Genomic DNA, 17,135 nt, shown 5'->3' with positions numbered 1-17,135 from the left:
CCATAGACTTGTACTCATTCAGTCTAAGTCTAGTCTATTCTGAGTCCTGGCAGGAAAATAAAGGGTGTGGGGAAGAAAGTGAAAGCAAGATGATCGTTTATCTAATGTTAATGAATACATTGTATTTTATTTTGGTTTGAAATATGACTTGTGTCTAAATTCTGTATCAGAAGACTCCACTGAACATCTGCTTGCCCAATTATAGCTGACAATTTCCCAGAATTTCACAGCAGGATCATATAATTTGTCTTTCTCGCTACCCTTAAATAGCATGTACACCAAACTTCTGTAATCCTACTTTACAAAAAAAATTACAAGCACCTTCTGAACTTAAGCACAGAGGAAAAAAAAGCATAACTATTTTAGGTTTGAGCAGGTTCATTACTGAAGATAAAAAGATGATGATAGAAAGATCTGTTTCTCACCAGAACGTTTACTTGAAATGTGGATGATGTGGAATTCAGGTGCCTTTGGAAATCCCTGTGGGTCACTAATCTGCATGCTAGAGACATGCAAAATTCTACAAAGTCTAGAACTGGAGCAGTGCACTTTTCCTTAGTAGTAAGGTTGTAAAATTAGCAGTACAAAAATGTACCTTTTTCTTACAACAAAAAAAGGCAGCAGGTACTATAAATGATTTGCAGGATTGAGTCCAGTGTACTAGCAAGGACAAGAGCATTCAGTAGCTGGGAAGTGTAAGACTTTGAACATCTTGCCCTTAACTAACACAATTTTTTTATCTATTAAATTATTCCCAGGTAAAAATGTCTGCAAATCAGTCAGCCATGGCTGTGAGCATATTTGTGTTAGTGCTGACAATTCCTACATTTGCAAGTGTCGTGAGGGATTCGTCTTAAGAGAAGATGGCAAGACATGCAGAAGTGAGTGACCAGTGTCTATCGAACATTTTTGCGTGTGCATCAGACAAGGAAAGAAAGGGGTTTTTCACTTCTTAATGGAAAAAAAAACCCCTTCCTTTTGATATCTACATTTTTTTAAGATGTTTTCATTCAAAACCTATATTTATATCAATCATTCCCAGGACGGGACATCTGCAAATTAGTCAGCCATGGCTGTGAGCATATTTGTGTTAACGAAGATGACTCGTATGTTTGCAAGTGTCATGAGGGTTTTCTGCTGAGAGAAGATGGGAAAACATGCAGACGTAAGTACACTGATAATTACTCATAGACTTTTATCTATAGTATGTAGATCTGTGGAAGTGTTCTAACAAATACAACAACAATTTACTGTTATAGGAGTTATTATATTATATATTATAACAATATTATATATTGTTATACCTGCCACAAGCTTGTAAGAGACTCTGTGGACAGAAATAAGTGTATTTTAGTAGCCAAACTGACATGACTGGAGTCAAAAAACTCTCAATTTTTCAGGTACCAAGAGTTAGAAGTGTTTGCTGCTTAAATTTTTACCCATTTCTTCCAGTGCTACCAGCAGACCTAATAAAAGCTATTACTTCTCCCTGCATGGTACATTTGCTGTAGATGTGCTTTAACCACATATCATTAACTGTTCTCAGATAAAGACATCTGTAGTTCCCTTGACCATGGCTGTGAACATGTTTGTGTTAATACTGATGAGTCATACATCTGCCAGTGTTATGATGGATTTGCACTAAGGGAAGATGGAAAAACATGTAGAAGTAAGTGTCCTTATCTTTAATAGAATATTTCTTTTATAATCTGTGCATTCGTAGACCTCTTTTAAATATTGGCAACCTTTTTTTTTTTTTTTCAGATAAAGATGTTTGCAATTCTGTTGACCACGGCTGTGAGCATGTTTGCGTGAATACAGATAGCTCATACGTTTGCCAGTGCTATGAGGGTTTTGTATTGAGGGAAGATAAGAAAACGTGTAAAAGTAAGTTATTTTATGTTACTGTATTTTTTGCACCCAGAGGTCTACTGAAGAAACAGATTGTGTTGGAAGTAGGTCTTCTTATAGGAGATTTTGCCTGACAAAAAGGGAAGATAATTTTTTCATTTACTAGGAGCTTATTACTTTTAGTCTTTAAAGTTTTGAAAATGTTCTCATTCATCAACCTGTATTAAATAAAATCTAAATTATTCTTAGATAAGGACATCTGCAAATCAGTCAGTCATGGCTGTGAACATCTTTGTGTTAATAATGACGATTCATACACTTGCCAGTGCCATGATGGATTTGTACTAAGGCAAGATGGGAAAACGTGCCGAAGTAAGTAGCTTATGAATAAAAGAAGAAATATCATTTTCCTTTTATTAGGAGTTATTCACTGATTCATAGTGGTCAGAATGGAATATTGTTCTCTATAGATCATAAGACTTCTATGAATTAATTATTGTTTGAACTAAAGATACAAATTCAGACAATTTCAAGGTTTGAATGTAGCTTTTAAAATGTGAACTTCATTTCTAGATTATGTTGAGTTTTAATCTCGAGCATAGGATGTGGCTGCATTTTACTTTGATAGGTTGAAGTTCTAATTGCCACTTTGTTGTTCTGTATATATTCATGCAGATCATTACTTAACCCATTCCTTAACCTCTTAGCATGTTCTGTTGCAAATGATAAACAGACGAAACTCCTTCAGGCTCTTTATATGTTTTCTGACCTTTTCATAAGTCTCTTCTTGCTCACCTAAAACCCGCTATTTATCAGCATCCTTACGGGAGTGGTACAAAGTCTTCTAATAGGCGACAGCAGGGTCCAGGGTAGAGAAACTATGACCCACCTAATTCTTATTTGAATCCACCTATCTTTTTTTATCTTTTATCTTTTTTTTAATCTATCTTTTTTTAAGACCAAAGATAGCATTAGTCTGTGAACAAAATATTCTGCTAGCACTCATGTTCAGTTAGTTATCTACCGTCATTATAAACTGTTTAAGACTCAGTCACACCGGTGTCCCACATCCTATAGTGCAGCCTTCGTTCTTCATTTCTAAATGTATAAGCTTAGTTCTGGGTATTTTAAAATACATATGATTTGCTGTTATCCAGCTTGCAAAAAGATTATAGCAGCAGCTGCTCTATTTCTATTTGCCATTCTCTCAAAACTGGAGTAACCTTCAAATTTTGTCAGTGATTATTTTTTATTTTATTTTTGTTTGTTCATAAAAATGTTTAGTAGAGGAGCAGTGCAAATTCTTAGAAAGAGAGCCACTTGTTCTCTGATTTACAATTTATTCTGAAGACCTCTCTAGCCAGTGTTAAGCCATATAATATTGATTCTGTAGTCTGTTTTCTTAATCAAGATAAATACCAAGACTGAATATTTTTAACATTTCTGCATTAATATTGGCAATTTACCATTTCTATTAATTAACAATACATTGTTAGAATGCTTTTTGTTCCCAATAGTCTTTAAATAAGTTACTCGTACTATCCTTTATTTTCTTGGCCACGCACCCCCTTGTCCGTTATCATATTATTTCAGTGTTTTCAAATTCCTAATATTTTCATGTTCAGTAAATACTGTGAATGTTCCTTTCTTTCAATTATCATTCAAATCTTATAGCTGTTTTCAATTTCTAAATGAAGTTGCTTTTTTAACTACTCTGGCATTCTTATTAGATTATGGGACTACACTTTTGGGGGGTATGTAGTAAAATAACCTTAAACAGTGCAATCATTCACTTTTCTTTTTATTATTATGCCCCCTCCATCTCAAAATCCTCTAGCTCATATTTGCTTTCAGCTATGTAAAATTCATCCTTCTGAAGTAACAGCCATGTCTGCTGCTGGTTTGTATTTGATTCTGTTTATAAACAACAAATGTGTCTGAGTTGCACACAGCTGTGTATAAGCAGATGCTAATTTTTCCTTACATGATAATTTCTTTTTTATCTGCTATAATGAGATCTAGTCTAGATTGCTATGTCTTAAATGCAGTGCTCGTTGAGTTAGAAGATTGTGCTTTGTAGTAGTTTTTGGACTGTTTGTATTGGCAGCATGAAACGTCCAGGTAATTTGGCTCAGATTGAATTTCTTGTAAAAATGAAATCCCTACACATTAAACTTAAGTCTTTTGCTGAAAAGTCAGTCTGAACTTGTCTGCCAGTACTGTTCTACTTTCTATATAAAGGTAGTTCTCCATTAGAAATTGAGAATATTTTCTTTGATGTTGCAGTGAAAAAAAAACAGAGAATACTGATAGATGGCTCCACTTCCTTCTATACTTTCTCCCCATATGTCCTGCTTGAAGAGGTTTTAACCAACTGGTTTTAACATTGCAGTCATACAGATCCTCCCATCAATTTTCAGCAATACCAGTTAGATTTTATGTATCTCCCTACATGAGTAGTTCCTATTCTTCTGAGGTTTGTTTATGCAGACTCTTGGCATTGGTGTAGGGATGTCAAAGAATTATTTTGCTTCATGTCCTGTGGTGTTTTGCTTGGTTTTGTTTTTTACCAGCATGAATTTTTGCTAAATGACTGTACTAAATTATTCCCTCCTTTCACTTTTACTGCTCTTAATGTAAAGTTCTTCTCCCTAATCTAGTCAGATTAATCCTAAAATGATGTATTGTCAGTGGGAGGCCATCCAAACCATACAATTATTTCTGCTCTGATGGTAAAGAACTCATGTTCCATGTAAGCTAAGCTGTCTATAATTTAACTAGCCAGAGATTTGCTTTCAGTTTGCAGGCTTCTATCTTTCTTTGCTTATGGGATTACCCCCACAGTCTTTGTACTTATAAAAAAAGTTTAACTAGCAAACCACATTAAATATTATCTAACTATTCCCAGGCAAGGATATTTGCAAATCAGTCAACCATGGCTGTGAACATGCTTGTGTTAATGCTGGTGATTCATTTGTTTGTAAGTGTCAGGAGGGATTCCTGCTAAGAGAAGATGGAAAAACATGCAAAAGTAAGTAGTCTGATATTTACCAGCATACTTTGTATCTGCAGCTCATGCTTGTGTAGAAGTGCATTAATCAGCAAGAGCTGTCATCTCTTTGCAGATAAAGATCTTTGCAAATCAGTCAACCATGGCTGTGAACATGTTTGTGTTAATACCGATGATTCGTACATCTGCAAATGCCACGATGGGTTCCTACTGAGAGAAGATGGGAAAACCTGCAGAAGTAAGTAGCATGAGAACTTAATTTGATGAGTTACACATATAATCGAGGCCTCTGCTAATGTGTGCTGACTACCAACCCTTCTGTTTGCAGACAAGGATGTTTGCAATTCAGTCAACCATGGCTGTGAACAAGTTTGTGTGAATACTGAAGATTCCTACATCTGCAAGTGTCGGGAAAAATTCATACTGAAGGAAGATGGAAAGACATGTAGATGTGAGTAGCTTGAGCTGTAGGAGTATGTGGCTTTCAAGTGGTGTGACTGTGAGTGTTTGTGTTTGTTTGTGATTTGCAGCTATTTGAGCTGGTTAATAAAAGATACTGTCTCTCCCTAACAAACCTCACCTCACAAACTTCATCCACTCTTCTCAGATAAAGATGTTTGCAAGTCAGTTGACCATGGCTGTGAACATTCTTGCGTTAATACTAATGATTCCTATATCTGCAAGTGTCATGAGGACTTCATACTGAGGGAAGATGGGAAAACCTGTAGGAGTAAGTTGTTTAATATTTGTTTTGTACTACTTCCTGATCTGCTAATGAAACATGCAATGCAACGGTCGCGTGTTATTTGTGTCTCTAATATAGAATCAACTTCATGGAAGTGAGCGCCTTCATGGAAGATTATAGCCATAATTTTTACATTTTGTGAAAGTTATTCACCTAGCTAACTGTGCTAAATATAGTTTTCATTATTCCAAGGTAAAAATATCTGCAAAGCAGTCAACCATGGTTGTGAACATGTCTGTGTTCCAACTGGCGATTCATACACGTGTCAGTGTCACAAGGGATTTATATTGAGGCAAGACAGGAAAACATGCAGGAGTAAGTAGCTGAAACTTTTTATGGGGAATGTTTTTTCAGTCATAAAAGAAATAACAGGCAATTTCAATCAAAGCCTGTTCATGCCAGTTTTGCATTTGAGAAATGCTCTAATAAGGAAATTCTCTTAACAATTCTCAGGTAAAGATCTGTGTAAATCCATTGACCATGGCTGTGAACACGTGTGCATTAATAATAACAATTCATACAGCTGCCAGTGCCACGAGGGTTTTGTCCTGCGACAAGATGGGAAAACATGTCGAAGTAAGTAGCTCAATGTATCTGTCAGCCACTCTTCTCTGGCATTGCTACATAAATGAGCAAAGATGTTATACTCCTTTGTCATACTTTCTTCAAATATCATGTTTGGAGTCTTTGAATTTATAAATATGTTAAATAGACTACATATAAATATTTCCATTTCTCCTAGGTAAAGATGTCTGCAAATCAGTTGCCCATGGTTGTGAACATCTTTGTGTTAATAATGACGATTCATACATCTGCAAATGCCCGGAGGGATATGTACTAAAAGAGGATTTGAAAACATGCAGAGGTAAGTACAATTTATTTAGAAAGCATTTGTTTCTTTGATTTCTAAAATTACTCGACCTCACTTCAAAAAATGCCTCACTTCAAAAATTATGTAATATTTGAAAGACCAAAGCATATGTGAGTGTGATGGAAAATGTCTTGAACAATTAAGTTGATGCTCTTGTAAGCAAAATGCTAACAAATTGGAACAGTTCTATTGGTGTAGCATCAAGTACAATGATAATTCTTTACAAGCATCAGGAAAAAAGCCAAAGTGAAACCTTATTAGCAAGGAATGTGCACTTTAATCAGATTCATATACTGTGGAGCTTTTAGCTTTATATACTCCATTTTAAAAAATCGTTAATTCTGTTTGTTTAGCTTCTAACATGACATGCTTAAGAGTATGGAATGCATTTAGCTGATCACCCCGTGACACTTGGAGGAGAAATTCTTCTGCTGGAACTCAAAAACATTTATTCTGAAAAAATGGATGCCTTAGTTGGGGAGACTATTATAACCAAAAGAATAATAACGTGTTCATGGCTCACCTCAATCCTGACTAAAACCATTCACCATGGACTGCTGCCCTGCCTTGACTTACGCAATGATATTGAGGTGGTTCTGATATTCATATTCATTGCATTTCCATCGCCTTAGTACGTGACACACGTCTTTTCCTCAGATGACTGCAGAAAGGAATTCTTAGACAGCAGTTTTAAAATAGAGCTATTGTCTAAGAAGAAAAGCTCAAGCTTTAAAGCTGAAAATTCCTTATTCCTACGCTGACTTGGTAACAGACATCTTCAGTAATTTCTGCAGTCAAAGTAATTTCTGCTGCACAATTCTCTTTTGTATAGTGCTTACAGCATTGTTACTGTACAAACATCAGAGATGAGAGGAGGTCCGAGTTCATTTGGTCCAGACTAAGATGCAAATCTTACATTCCTTAGTCTGGCAAATTTTCCCTGGAAGTTACATTGATCAGAGAGGAGCTGAGCATCTCTGCAGCCAGCCCCTTGCACAAAGCGCACTAGTCTATGCCTGCTGGAGGCAATTGCTTTCCAGAATAAAAAAAAAAACCCACCTGGCAGAACCAGTCTGCAGCTTCAAAGACATTCTCCAGTCCCTAAATTCCCTAACCTTGTCGTGGATGCGTGGGGCCCACAAACTCCTTTGATTTTTGCGTGTGCACTTGACAAAAAGTGTGAGAACTCCAAATTTGTCAGTATCCTAACAAACTCCCAGCTTCAATGTTTAAACAAGAAAAGGTTAATTTCAGCAATACATAAGCCTTCTAAGTACAAGACTTAGAGTTACAAGGAAAAAAAAACTTTTATAAAAAAATTCTGATCGATGTTTAGCATCTAGGGACATTTCTAGCGTTTACTCTCTCACCTAGAGGTTTTTTAGCTGTTTTTCTCCCACTAGAGGTTTAAGCTGCCCACAACATCTTTAGACACACTGGCAAAGTTGCGTGAGCCAGGAACAAGGTACTCTAGATGATCTTCGAGTTTATGGAATCTCTGGGTATCCACATCCCTTTTCTAGCTTTGTGGAGTTTTTCATGATCTGAGATCTCTGTTGCTTATTTCACAGGATGCACTGAAGGGCCACTTGACCTGGTGTTCGTGATTGATGGATCAAAAAGTCTCGGAGAGGAGAATTTTCAAATTGTAAAACAATTTGTCTCAGGAATCTTGGATGCACTTGAGATTTCACCCAAAGCTGCTCGGGTTGGTTTGCTTCAGTATTCCACGGAAGTGCGCACAGAGTTTACGTTAAGGCAGTTCAGCTCAGCCAGAGACATGAAGAAAGCTGTATCGCAAATGAAATACATGGGGCGAGGTTCCATGACAGGACTGGCTCTGAAGCAAATGTTTGAGAGAAGCTTCACAGAAACAGAAGGAGCAAGACCCCTTTCAGCAAATGTCCCTCGAATCTCCATTGTGTTTACAGATGGACGAGCCCAAGATGAAGTCTCCGAGTGGGCTGCTAGAGCAAAGCGAAGTGGTAAGTGGAGATGTTTTTGACTCATTCTAACAGGCAAATAGGGTTAGAAACAAGATGTAATAGTGTGGATGTGCTACAGTATGTGCTCATCAAGAGAGCATTCGCCACCACAGTCTGGTTAGTACAGCGACCACTGCAGCAGAACGCCAGATCTTTGGTGTTCACCGGAGCCTTTGCTACAGGGCACGTTTGTCATCCCTAGTGTGGGACCCGTGGTGAGTGTCTGACCGCCCGCTGGGGTTCTGTGCCCTCCATGGGTAGGGGCACTACCCACCTGGCAGACCATGCCCTGAACATATCCACTACAGGCAGACATTTTATACAGGGATTTGGGAACACTGGGAACTTCATCAAAAATTCAAAGAAAGCAATAAAAAAACCCGTACCTGTCTCTTCAAAATACAGAAATCTATCCTCCTGAGAAATACTAAAGTCATAATTAGTTATATTATCTTTTTGTTTATATATATTCTGTATTTTTAACCCAATTGATAGTGCTGATCGTGTTCTGGAAGGAAGATGGGTCCACTTTACAAAAGGATATAGCTGTAGTGCTGTCTTTCTGTTTCTATGTGCTTTATCAGGTGATACGCTGAAATGTAACTGAGAACTGGTGATTTTTAATTTAGAATATGTGTAGCACACCTGTACTACAAATCAGAAACTTTCCAGCTGTTTAGCAGAGTCAATGGAAGATTTTCAAAGCTTTTCAAGAAAACTAAGAATCCCTTTTTTCTTTCAAAACATTTTCTATTTTATGATAAACTGCTTTGAGAACCATGGCAGATGGCCTACAACACAGAGAAAATAGCCAGATGTCAGAATATGCTGCATATTTTTTTCTGTTCTTGTTTTATTGATTTGATACATCAATTGTAACTTGATGCATGATTAGTATAGCATTATTCAGGACTGATACGTCTCTGTAAGGAGAAAAGGGAAAAGTGTCCAAGGATATGAGAAGAGCATGTGCCAACAAGGGTGCCATTACAATGAAATGTAAACAAAGTGGTTTTTAAAACGTTAAAAACAAAACCAAAGATTTATATGCTAACTAGTGAGATCTGGGTAAGTACATGGAGGATTTACAGGACAGAAGAAGGAAAGAAGTACAAGCCAACCCTGCTTTCTTGCTGAATGAAATCTCAGCTCCGGACTGCTTACACTGATATTTGTAATGCTACAAGCCAAATCCTTCCCCTGTGCAATTGCAGTGTAGGCAGTGTAGTAGTGCTGAATATGAAATTGGCCTTGCATGCTTTATCACTGATATCTCCAAGTCTTTAAAAAGCAACAGACCTCAGCATGACTGGTGTATTCATTATTCTGGTGAATGTTTTACTTTCCTGGCTAAAGCGCAATGGTAAGCAGATTCATGACAAAAAGTAAGGAGATGCTCACGTTAAACGTTAAAGAGGTGGAAAATGCGTCTTTTATGATGTTATCATGTCCAGGATTTTTCAGCAAAAAGGTTAAAGTTGCAATTCAGTGAAGCTGTTATTGCCCTGTGATAATAAAGAGGTATCAAACCTCCTCATCCTAAGTTTTACCTGGGACTAGCCAGCTGAGAAGGCAGCTTCTGCTCTTGAATTTTATAAAGAGCTTGAAACTGTGAAGCTAAGAGCTGCATTATGAATCACAAAGTCAGTACTGGTTGGGGATGCTTTCCAAGCCAGAACTGATGTAAAGAGAAATGTTGTATCAGATCATATGTTCAAGAGAATAAGAAAATAACTGCTGGACAAGGGGATATTGAAGATCACTGTGTTATTCATTGCTTGTTTAAAATCTGTCTGGTGAGAGGGCTGTGAACCACTTCCTCCTGCCCTGCTTTCAGAGTGGACAAAACTACAACTTTTTCCCTAGTACATCTGCTGGGGAAACGCATGCGATGTCCCAAGCATCCCTGTTGTAAGGCGCTCTCTCTCCTAGCCCCACAAATCATTTTTTTCTACTATCCTTACCCTCGCAGGTCTGGGTGCCTTTACAGTGCCTCGCACTCCACTAGTGTCCCTTAGAGTGCAAGAATTTAGTCCCAATGTACTCTGAAGATTTCGATGACACACTAAGCTTTTATGTTTTTTTTAAAAAAATGACTGCCACCTTTCAGGATTTCGCCCCTTTTGCTAATGTATAACAGATGTTCCCATCAACCCAGTAATTAACTTTATTGCACACACCCTACATACAGAGACACACAAACCAGGACCTTTCAGGGCAACTGTGAGGCTGATTCATGTGAGTCTCCCGGATGTTTTGCAGTACTCTTTTGGGGTTCATTTACTATCAGTAGTGGCCAGATAACTGTTATCTCTTTAACTTAAAAACTATCTGTTAAATTACAGCTAAGCAGTGACTTTCTACACATCTCTCAATCACTAAAGCATATTAAGCCTGTTCAAAACCAATCCTGAAGTTACAGAGCATCTACATTTCTTGTGCTGTCTCTCTGACTAATGCTCATATTTTCCTTTCCTGGAAGAACAAGGGTTTAGAACTGCTCATGTAATAATTATGTGCAATTTCTTTTGAATCTAGGTATAATTATCTATGCCATTGGAATAGGAAAAGCAATTGAGGAAGAACTTCTGGAAATTGCTTCTGAGCCATCATATAAACATCTCTTCTATGCCGAGGATTTCACAGCTATGGAGGACATAAGTGAAGAGCTAAGAGCCCAAATCTGTGAAGGTAACAGTATTCCACTTTCCTTGAGATATAAGCATTCATTCCTTTTCTAGGTTTTTTTGCAGGCCTAAAAGGACAAATAATGTCAAAGGATAATAGGCCATAGATCATTGGTGTGGGACATTGCAAGGCATGAGTCACAATAATTTTTCTGTCCTTTAATGTGTGAGGAATATATACCCTTAACCTATCACCAGGCAAAGGTGGAATAATAGTCTTTCCTTTATTTTCATAAAGGTTGCATAAAACGTATACGTCTGTACCCAGAAGAATCAATTGCTCCCTCCTCTTTCTACAGTTAAGTCAGCCATGCACTGAACCCCACCCCACCAAAGCAGCATGATCTGCTTCGTTAGGAATGTGGGAAAATAATCAGGGATTTGTAATGTCTTAATGAGAATAAAAAATTACTCTTAAGACCATTGGCAAAAACCTAAACCACAGCAAAACAAATCATCAAGAGCTGTTTTGCATATTTATAGAAGATAGTTGATTGAACATACCTCCACAGCTACAAAGAGTGGATCTCAGTTATGCATAAGCTCCAAGTTCTGCTTCACAAATGTGGAAGGTTTGTCCCAGAAAGCACCCTTCCTCACTCTGGCACTAACAGGCTTTATATAAACATTCCCAGCTGAACTTTTGCAAGGGGAAGAGGGAATGTGAGCTGGGATGAAAGCTGTTCAGACAGAGAGAGGACAGACAGTATGTCTCTCCCACTCACACATTCCCAGGACTTGGTATTATTTGTACATTCAAATTGGTACCTGAAGCAAAATTCAGAAACATCACACTGAATAATATTAGTGATAGCACTAGAATTGTGCAAGATTATTTAGTTTTCACTAGCTTTTATTTGGTTGATTTTCTTGGAATTAAATGCAAACAGGTTTTATTTTCTTCTCTAACGTTACTGTGTAGAACAGGCAAGCAGCCATGCATTTCTTCCTCATACAGATGTCAAGGAAAAACCTGAAAAAAAGAATCTGAGAATATCTCATAGCTTGTATATCCTTTTTGTTTCAGTCCTAAGAAGTCCTAGTTCCATCTTTCTGGAATACAAAATGCTATGATAACATGAAACCAAGTCTGTTCAATTAACCTTCTTATTAGGCAGATAATCTGCTGATGACAGCATGGAATCTTAAAAGCTTGGGAGACACCAAAGCCAAAACTATCTGGCAACTGGTACAGTAATTCTCACTCATTAGCAACCCCCAGAGCTCGGTGATGGAAATGCATCCTTCAGGTACCCACAGCAGTAAACCACGATTTTTTTTTTTTAAACAGTACTTACCATATGAAAAATAAGTAAATCCTGCCCCTTTGTGGCAGTTTCTAGACTACACCTCTAGTAACGGGCAGAGCTGGTGCCTCTCAGCTTCTGTCCTCCTCCTCCTCCTCTCTCAGCACACGCAATGCCTCACACCTGTGAACCGAGGGCCCGCCTTCTCTGGACACTCCAGAACTACCTATTGCTCATCAACTCACTCCACCAGAAATTCTGCCTCCAAACCTGTTACACAAGCTGAAAGTTCCTTTTCTAATTTTTTCCTCTGTTTTGGTTTACAGCCTAAAACTTTTCCCTCCTTTGCAACAGCAGTAATTTCATTTTTACAGTAGCCTTGGTCCTTAGCTGAGGACTTCTGAGGCTCCAGCCTGTGAGGGCAGGGGGAGACCCTCTGAACCTCATGGAGCCCACTGACAAAGCCCCTCTCATCCCCAGTCCTAACTGTTTCCAAGTAAAGTAGAAGACCTCCAAATCTTTTTTGGGGTAAGCCTTTTCCTTTTATTTTGCAAGAAAGCATCAGCCTTATAGCTGCTGATTACTATGAATTATTCTTGATAACTACTATTTAAAAAAAAAAAAAAACTAAACCTGACTTTCTCTTTTGCCTCTTATTAAGAGGAATTCAGTCAGAAGGTTCTCATTCATTGCCTTGGCTAATGTTTATTTCTCATCTGACTGGAAGCACTAACGAGGCTACAGCAATGTCACACAAATACGCATTCATCATGATTGCCTCTTCACCCCTGCTCTGAGCGTGTGCTTTATGGGAGCCCTTAATTACATGGTCACATACTATTTTCATCATAAGACCCCAGCCCTGATTAGATGACAGTACTCGGCAACCTGATGGTTAATATTCTGTTCTCCTTCCAAAACTGCAGATCGTTATCCCTGCTGCAAATAGTCAGCCACTGCTTTTGAAGACACTTTCTCCCAGGCTTTTCCTAACACTGTCCTTAGGTTTTGTTACAAAACAGAACACTAACTTTAGCATTGTTCCCCAACATACTTGAATATTTATGTTCACTGCAGTGACTTCACCAAGGGACTCAGGGTTAGCAGCCTCTGTCGCTACTTGTCTGATTATTCATAGCTGTAAAGGTGACGAGATCAGAAATTTTTGGGCCCAAACCCATTTCCAAAGCCTGAAGGGGAGTTTCTGAAACACCTGATTCCCATCCCAAATGGGAGACCTTGTGCCACACCTCTAGCAGTGTATCTATCAGTCTTCTTTCCTGCTCCTTACATCTGAATCTTAAATACTTGTCTATACTAGCCCAGTGCCCAAAGCTCAAACTCTTAAGATCAGTTCCTCTGCCCTTTCTAGTCAGCCTCCTCATTAGCCTACAGCTCTTAATCAACTTCCAGAGCAAGTCATTACAAAGGGTCAAACACTCAAGGTTCATCTTATCTGTTTCTTCCCTTCTACACCGTAAAGCTCACCATCCTTGTTCCCAGTTGATCATTCTTCTGCCAGACTCCACACCCAGTTTGTTTCATTCTTCACCTCGTCATCTCATCCCACGCCTCTCTGCCCCGAACTCTTCTACAAAAGCTGTGTTCCTTCCACCAGCGGGTTCCCACAGACTTTTTGAATATTGTAGTTCTGACCAGTGAACTCTGGTCTTCGTCCTCAACCACTCACCTCTGCTCATTCCCTGCTCCTCATGCTCAGTCATCCCAGCCCCCACCCCGAGAGTCTCGCCTCCTTCCCAGTGCGACTCAGCACAGCTGTGTATTATTGTGCATGTCAAAATCCAGGAGACCAAGAGATCCCAACAGCAATAGCAAACTTGTGAGGCCCAGAAGCACCTCACCCTCACACATTCACTTTCAGTGAAGGAACTCTGGGTATATTCACAGGGAGGGAGTCCCAGATGCTCCACCTGCTCCCTTGGCATATTTGATCAAGTTGTGCAGTTGTTAAATGTATGTTCTTCAGCTCATCTAGGTCATGAAGGGCTCCACAGTTAATTCAAAATGAAGCATTTATTTTCTACACCTACCTCTCAAATAGGTTTCCATTTCTCTACAGACACTGTTTGACTAAGATGGTTATGTGGAGTCTGAAATAAATTCCTAAAGGCTGTGCTTCAATAATTAGAAACTTGTATTTTTGCTTCTAACTGTAGTGCATCACATAAACCATACTGCTTCCTTCTCACCTAAACGCTCCTCAACTCCCTGATCAATGGTTCCCATTATAAAGGAGAAAACTGAAGGGAGAGCAAGAAATTTCTTCCTTTTCCAAGCAGTTTTTATTCTTATTCAGTTCACTCCAAAGGTCTGATGGAGGAGAACAAAACATGCAAGAATTTTCACTAAAGGACACAAAGTAGGTTGCCATCATTTCAGATTGCTTCACTGTTAACCTGTCTGTAAAGCACTTGTGCTTTTGGAAGAGTTCCTTCTGACAGTCTGAGTTGAAGAGCGAGTCCTGGAGTCTCCATCAACACTGGACCTCTTCTAAACTGCACAGGTATGAGGCATTCTCCATGTGTATGAGAGAGAAATACTGAGTTACGGGTAAGAAACATCTTTGTTTCTAGGCAATGTGAACATTTTTCTTGCTCCTTTTGTGATCTTGTTTCCTTCGGCAATTTCTTTCTACCAGCCTTGACAGAGTCAGCTCACCAGCAGGAGAGGCTTCGTAAGACTGGTCCACAGCCTTCAGGTTGGTTAACTCAGTGCCCTGCTGTCTCCCCAGATGATTGCAAAGTTGCCTCTTCACGCTGCCTTGTATAGAGAACCCTAACAATTCACCTAGGAGAGAACTTTCATCCCATTCCCCTTCCTACCCCCTCAAGCCACCCTCCTTTCTGCAATTCAGATTTGCTTTGTACAGAAATGTCCAATTCACTGTAACAAACGCATGGCTGCATGATTCTTGCACCATCCAAATGAATTACTTCATGGGGAAACTTGTATTTCAACACTGTGCTTGGTACTTCAAAGCATGTTCAGCTTTCAGGCACTTCACAACTCCCTTTCAGTGGTGCAACCCCCGCCTTAAACCACGTATACAGTAAATACAGCTTAAGAGCTCAGTTCCTTCACATGCTTGTAACCCTAGTCCTCTCCATGAATGATCCTCACTGGAATCAGTGAGATTACTCAATAATTAAGGAGAAGTCAGTGCATGTGAGTAAAAAAAAAAAAAAATACTGTATAATTAAGTGAAGAGGGTTTGATTTTTAGACTTTTGGGGGGTTTCCTGCAGGACCTGAATCAACCACGATAGCCATCACAGATGTCATTGCCTGTCCCAATCTTGCAGTACACCACAAGTATCTTTTTGAAGACAGTCACACTCACTCAACGAGAACAACAGGTAATCGGGTTACATTTGTTTAGACTAATCCAGACTGTTCTTTGAACATACAGGCCTAAGTGTTGTGTACTATTTTCCAGTATTTACAATATCTGCCCCAGAGTATTCCTTTGGATGTTGACCTGTTTTGAGAACAGGAAGCTGTATTAAACCTGCTCTGCATTTATAAGTCCTTGTCACTTCCTCCCCCATCCCATTTGATTTATTCAGCATTTAGCCTATACTTGACTGTGTCTGTTTTTCAGCAAAAGCTTCAAAAGATAAAGACCAGTGCAAATGTGAAAACCTTGTGACATTCCAGAACTATGCAACCAATGAAGTCAGAAAACTCACCCAGCGATATATCCTTTCAGAATAATTGTTTCTTACATATAAGACAAGGGGTGCCAGTTAAAAGAAACTATAATTATAATGCATTAAGTCTAAGCTGTCTCCATAGCTCAAATCCATCTACTGTAATGAAAAGCTAAATGACTTAATAGATTATGTTAAATCTCCAAGAAGCAAGGCTTTTAAGACTTGCCTCTCCTTCATCAAAGGGACCAAAATATTAATAAGGATCTTAACTTTGCATAATCCCTAACAGTAAACACTTTCAAGGACAGCAAAGAAATGACTGGTCAAATTCAAGACTCTGCTGGCCAGTCCACGTCCCAGGGATCTGGGTGGGGGCAGAGAGAACTGGCTACAAAACTAGCTCTAGTTACAGAATATAAATTTAGAAGGACCAATCCAAACTGTTGATGATTTGGATCCAACTACATCTAACTTTTTCTATCAGTAGATGAATGCAGTTTTTACTGCTTGAATCTTGCCTCTGTAAATACTTGAGAAACATTGATGCTGCCTAGAAAACAGCTCAAATGATGCTAGCATCCATAATAGTAATCCCTTCTGCATCACAAGACAGTTGAGGAATTACCAAACATAAACCTGCTGTACAGGCAGGCTGGTCCCCACAGAAGCAAAAGACACTCACTCCTGCTCCTTACTGGCAAGAGGCTAGATTCTCCTGCTGTCAGTGTGATGGGGCTGTCCTGGACAAATTCAGAGGCTGAATTCAATTTGCCTGTCTACCCTTACCAATTTCTAACAGCCCCTTGTTGAAGATCCCACTTTTATATGCCCAGTTCTCCTTTTTTCTTCTTGTGTAAGGCCTTAGAACATTGAAATCAAGACACTAGACAAACAAGCAAAGACTGAGGTGCAGCAACTTAGTCCTTTTAAGGTGGGCATCAGTGCCTTCAGTTCTCTCTTGATGCTAGGTCCCCTCTTCCTCCCAGCTGCCCCTAGCTCCAGCCTTACCATAGCTCTTGGAGAGGCGGTCAGGGAGATGGTGCCGACCCCACCTCCTCCTGCAGCA

General features: G+C 39.0%; 1 protein-coding gene across 1 annotated transcript in view; it reads left to right on the top strand.

Annotated features, from left to right (window-relative positions):
• Nucleotides 1-758: 758 nt before the first annotated feature.
• Nucleotides 759-17,135, top strand: part of MATN2 (matrilin 2) — a gene marked incomplete at its 5' end in the record, with an annotated part of 17,219 nt that continues 842 nt past the window's right edge. Inside the window, 13 exons of the mRNA XM_010078940.1 lie at nucleotides 759-881; nucleotides 1,043-1,165; nucleotides 1,547-1,669; nucleotides 1,765-1,887; nucleotides 2,101-2,223; nucleotides 4,760-4,882; nucleotides 4,977-5,099; nucleotides 5,469-5,591; nucleotides 6,060-6,182; nucleotides 6,349-6,471; nucleotides 8,049-8,462; nucleotides 11,001-11,153; nucleotides 16,018-16,113. Of these exons, the coding sequence (XP_010077242.1) occupies nucleotides 759-881; nucleotides 1,043-1,165; nucleotides 1,547-1,669; nucleotides 1,765-1,887; nucleotides 2,101-2,223; nucleotides 4,760-4,882; nucleotides 4,977-5,099; nucleotides 5,469-5,591; nucleotides 6,060-6,182; nucleotides 6,349-6,471; nucleotides 8,049-8,462; nucleotides 11,001-11,153; nucleotides 16,018-16,113 (1,893 nt within the window). The remainder of the gene's footprint in view (nucleotides 882-1,042; nucleotides 1,166-1,546; nucleotides 1,670-1,764; nucleotides 1,888-2,100; nucleotides 2,224-4,759; nucleotides 4,883-4,976; nucleotides 5,100-5,468; nucleotides 5,592-6,059; nucleotides 6,183-6,348; nucleotides 6,472-8,048; nucleotides 8,463-11,000; nucleotides 11,154-16,017; nucleotides 16,114-17,135) is intronic.

The sequence above is a fragment of the Pterocles gutturalis genome, unplaced genomic scaffold (genome assembly GCF_000699245.1).
Source record: "Pterocles gutturalis isolate BGI_N339 unplaced genomic scaffold, ASM69924v1 scaffold24948, whole genome shotgun sequence".
In the NCBI taxonomy this organism is placed as follows: Eukaryota; Metazoa; Chordata; class Aves; order Pterocliformes; family Pteroclidae; genus Pterocles; species Pterocles gutturalis.
Note: the sequence above shows the minus strand (reverse complement) of the source record. Positions and strands in the feature narration are given on the sequence as shown.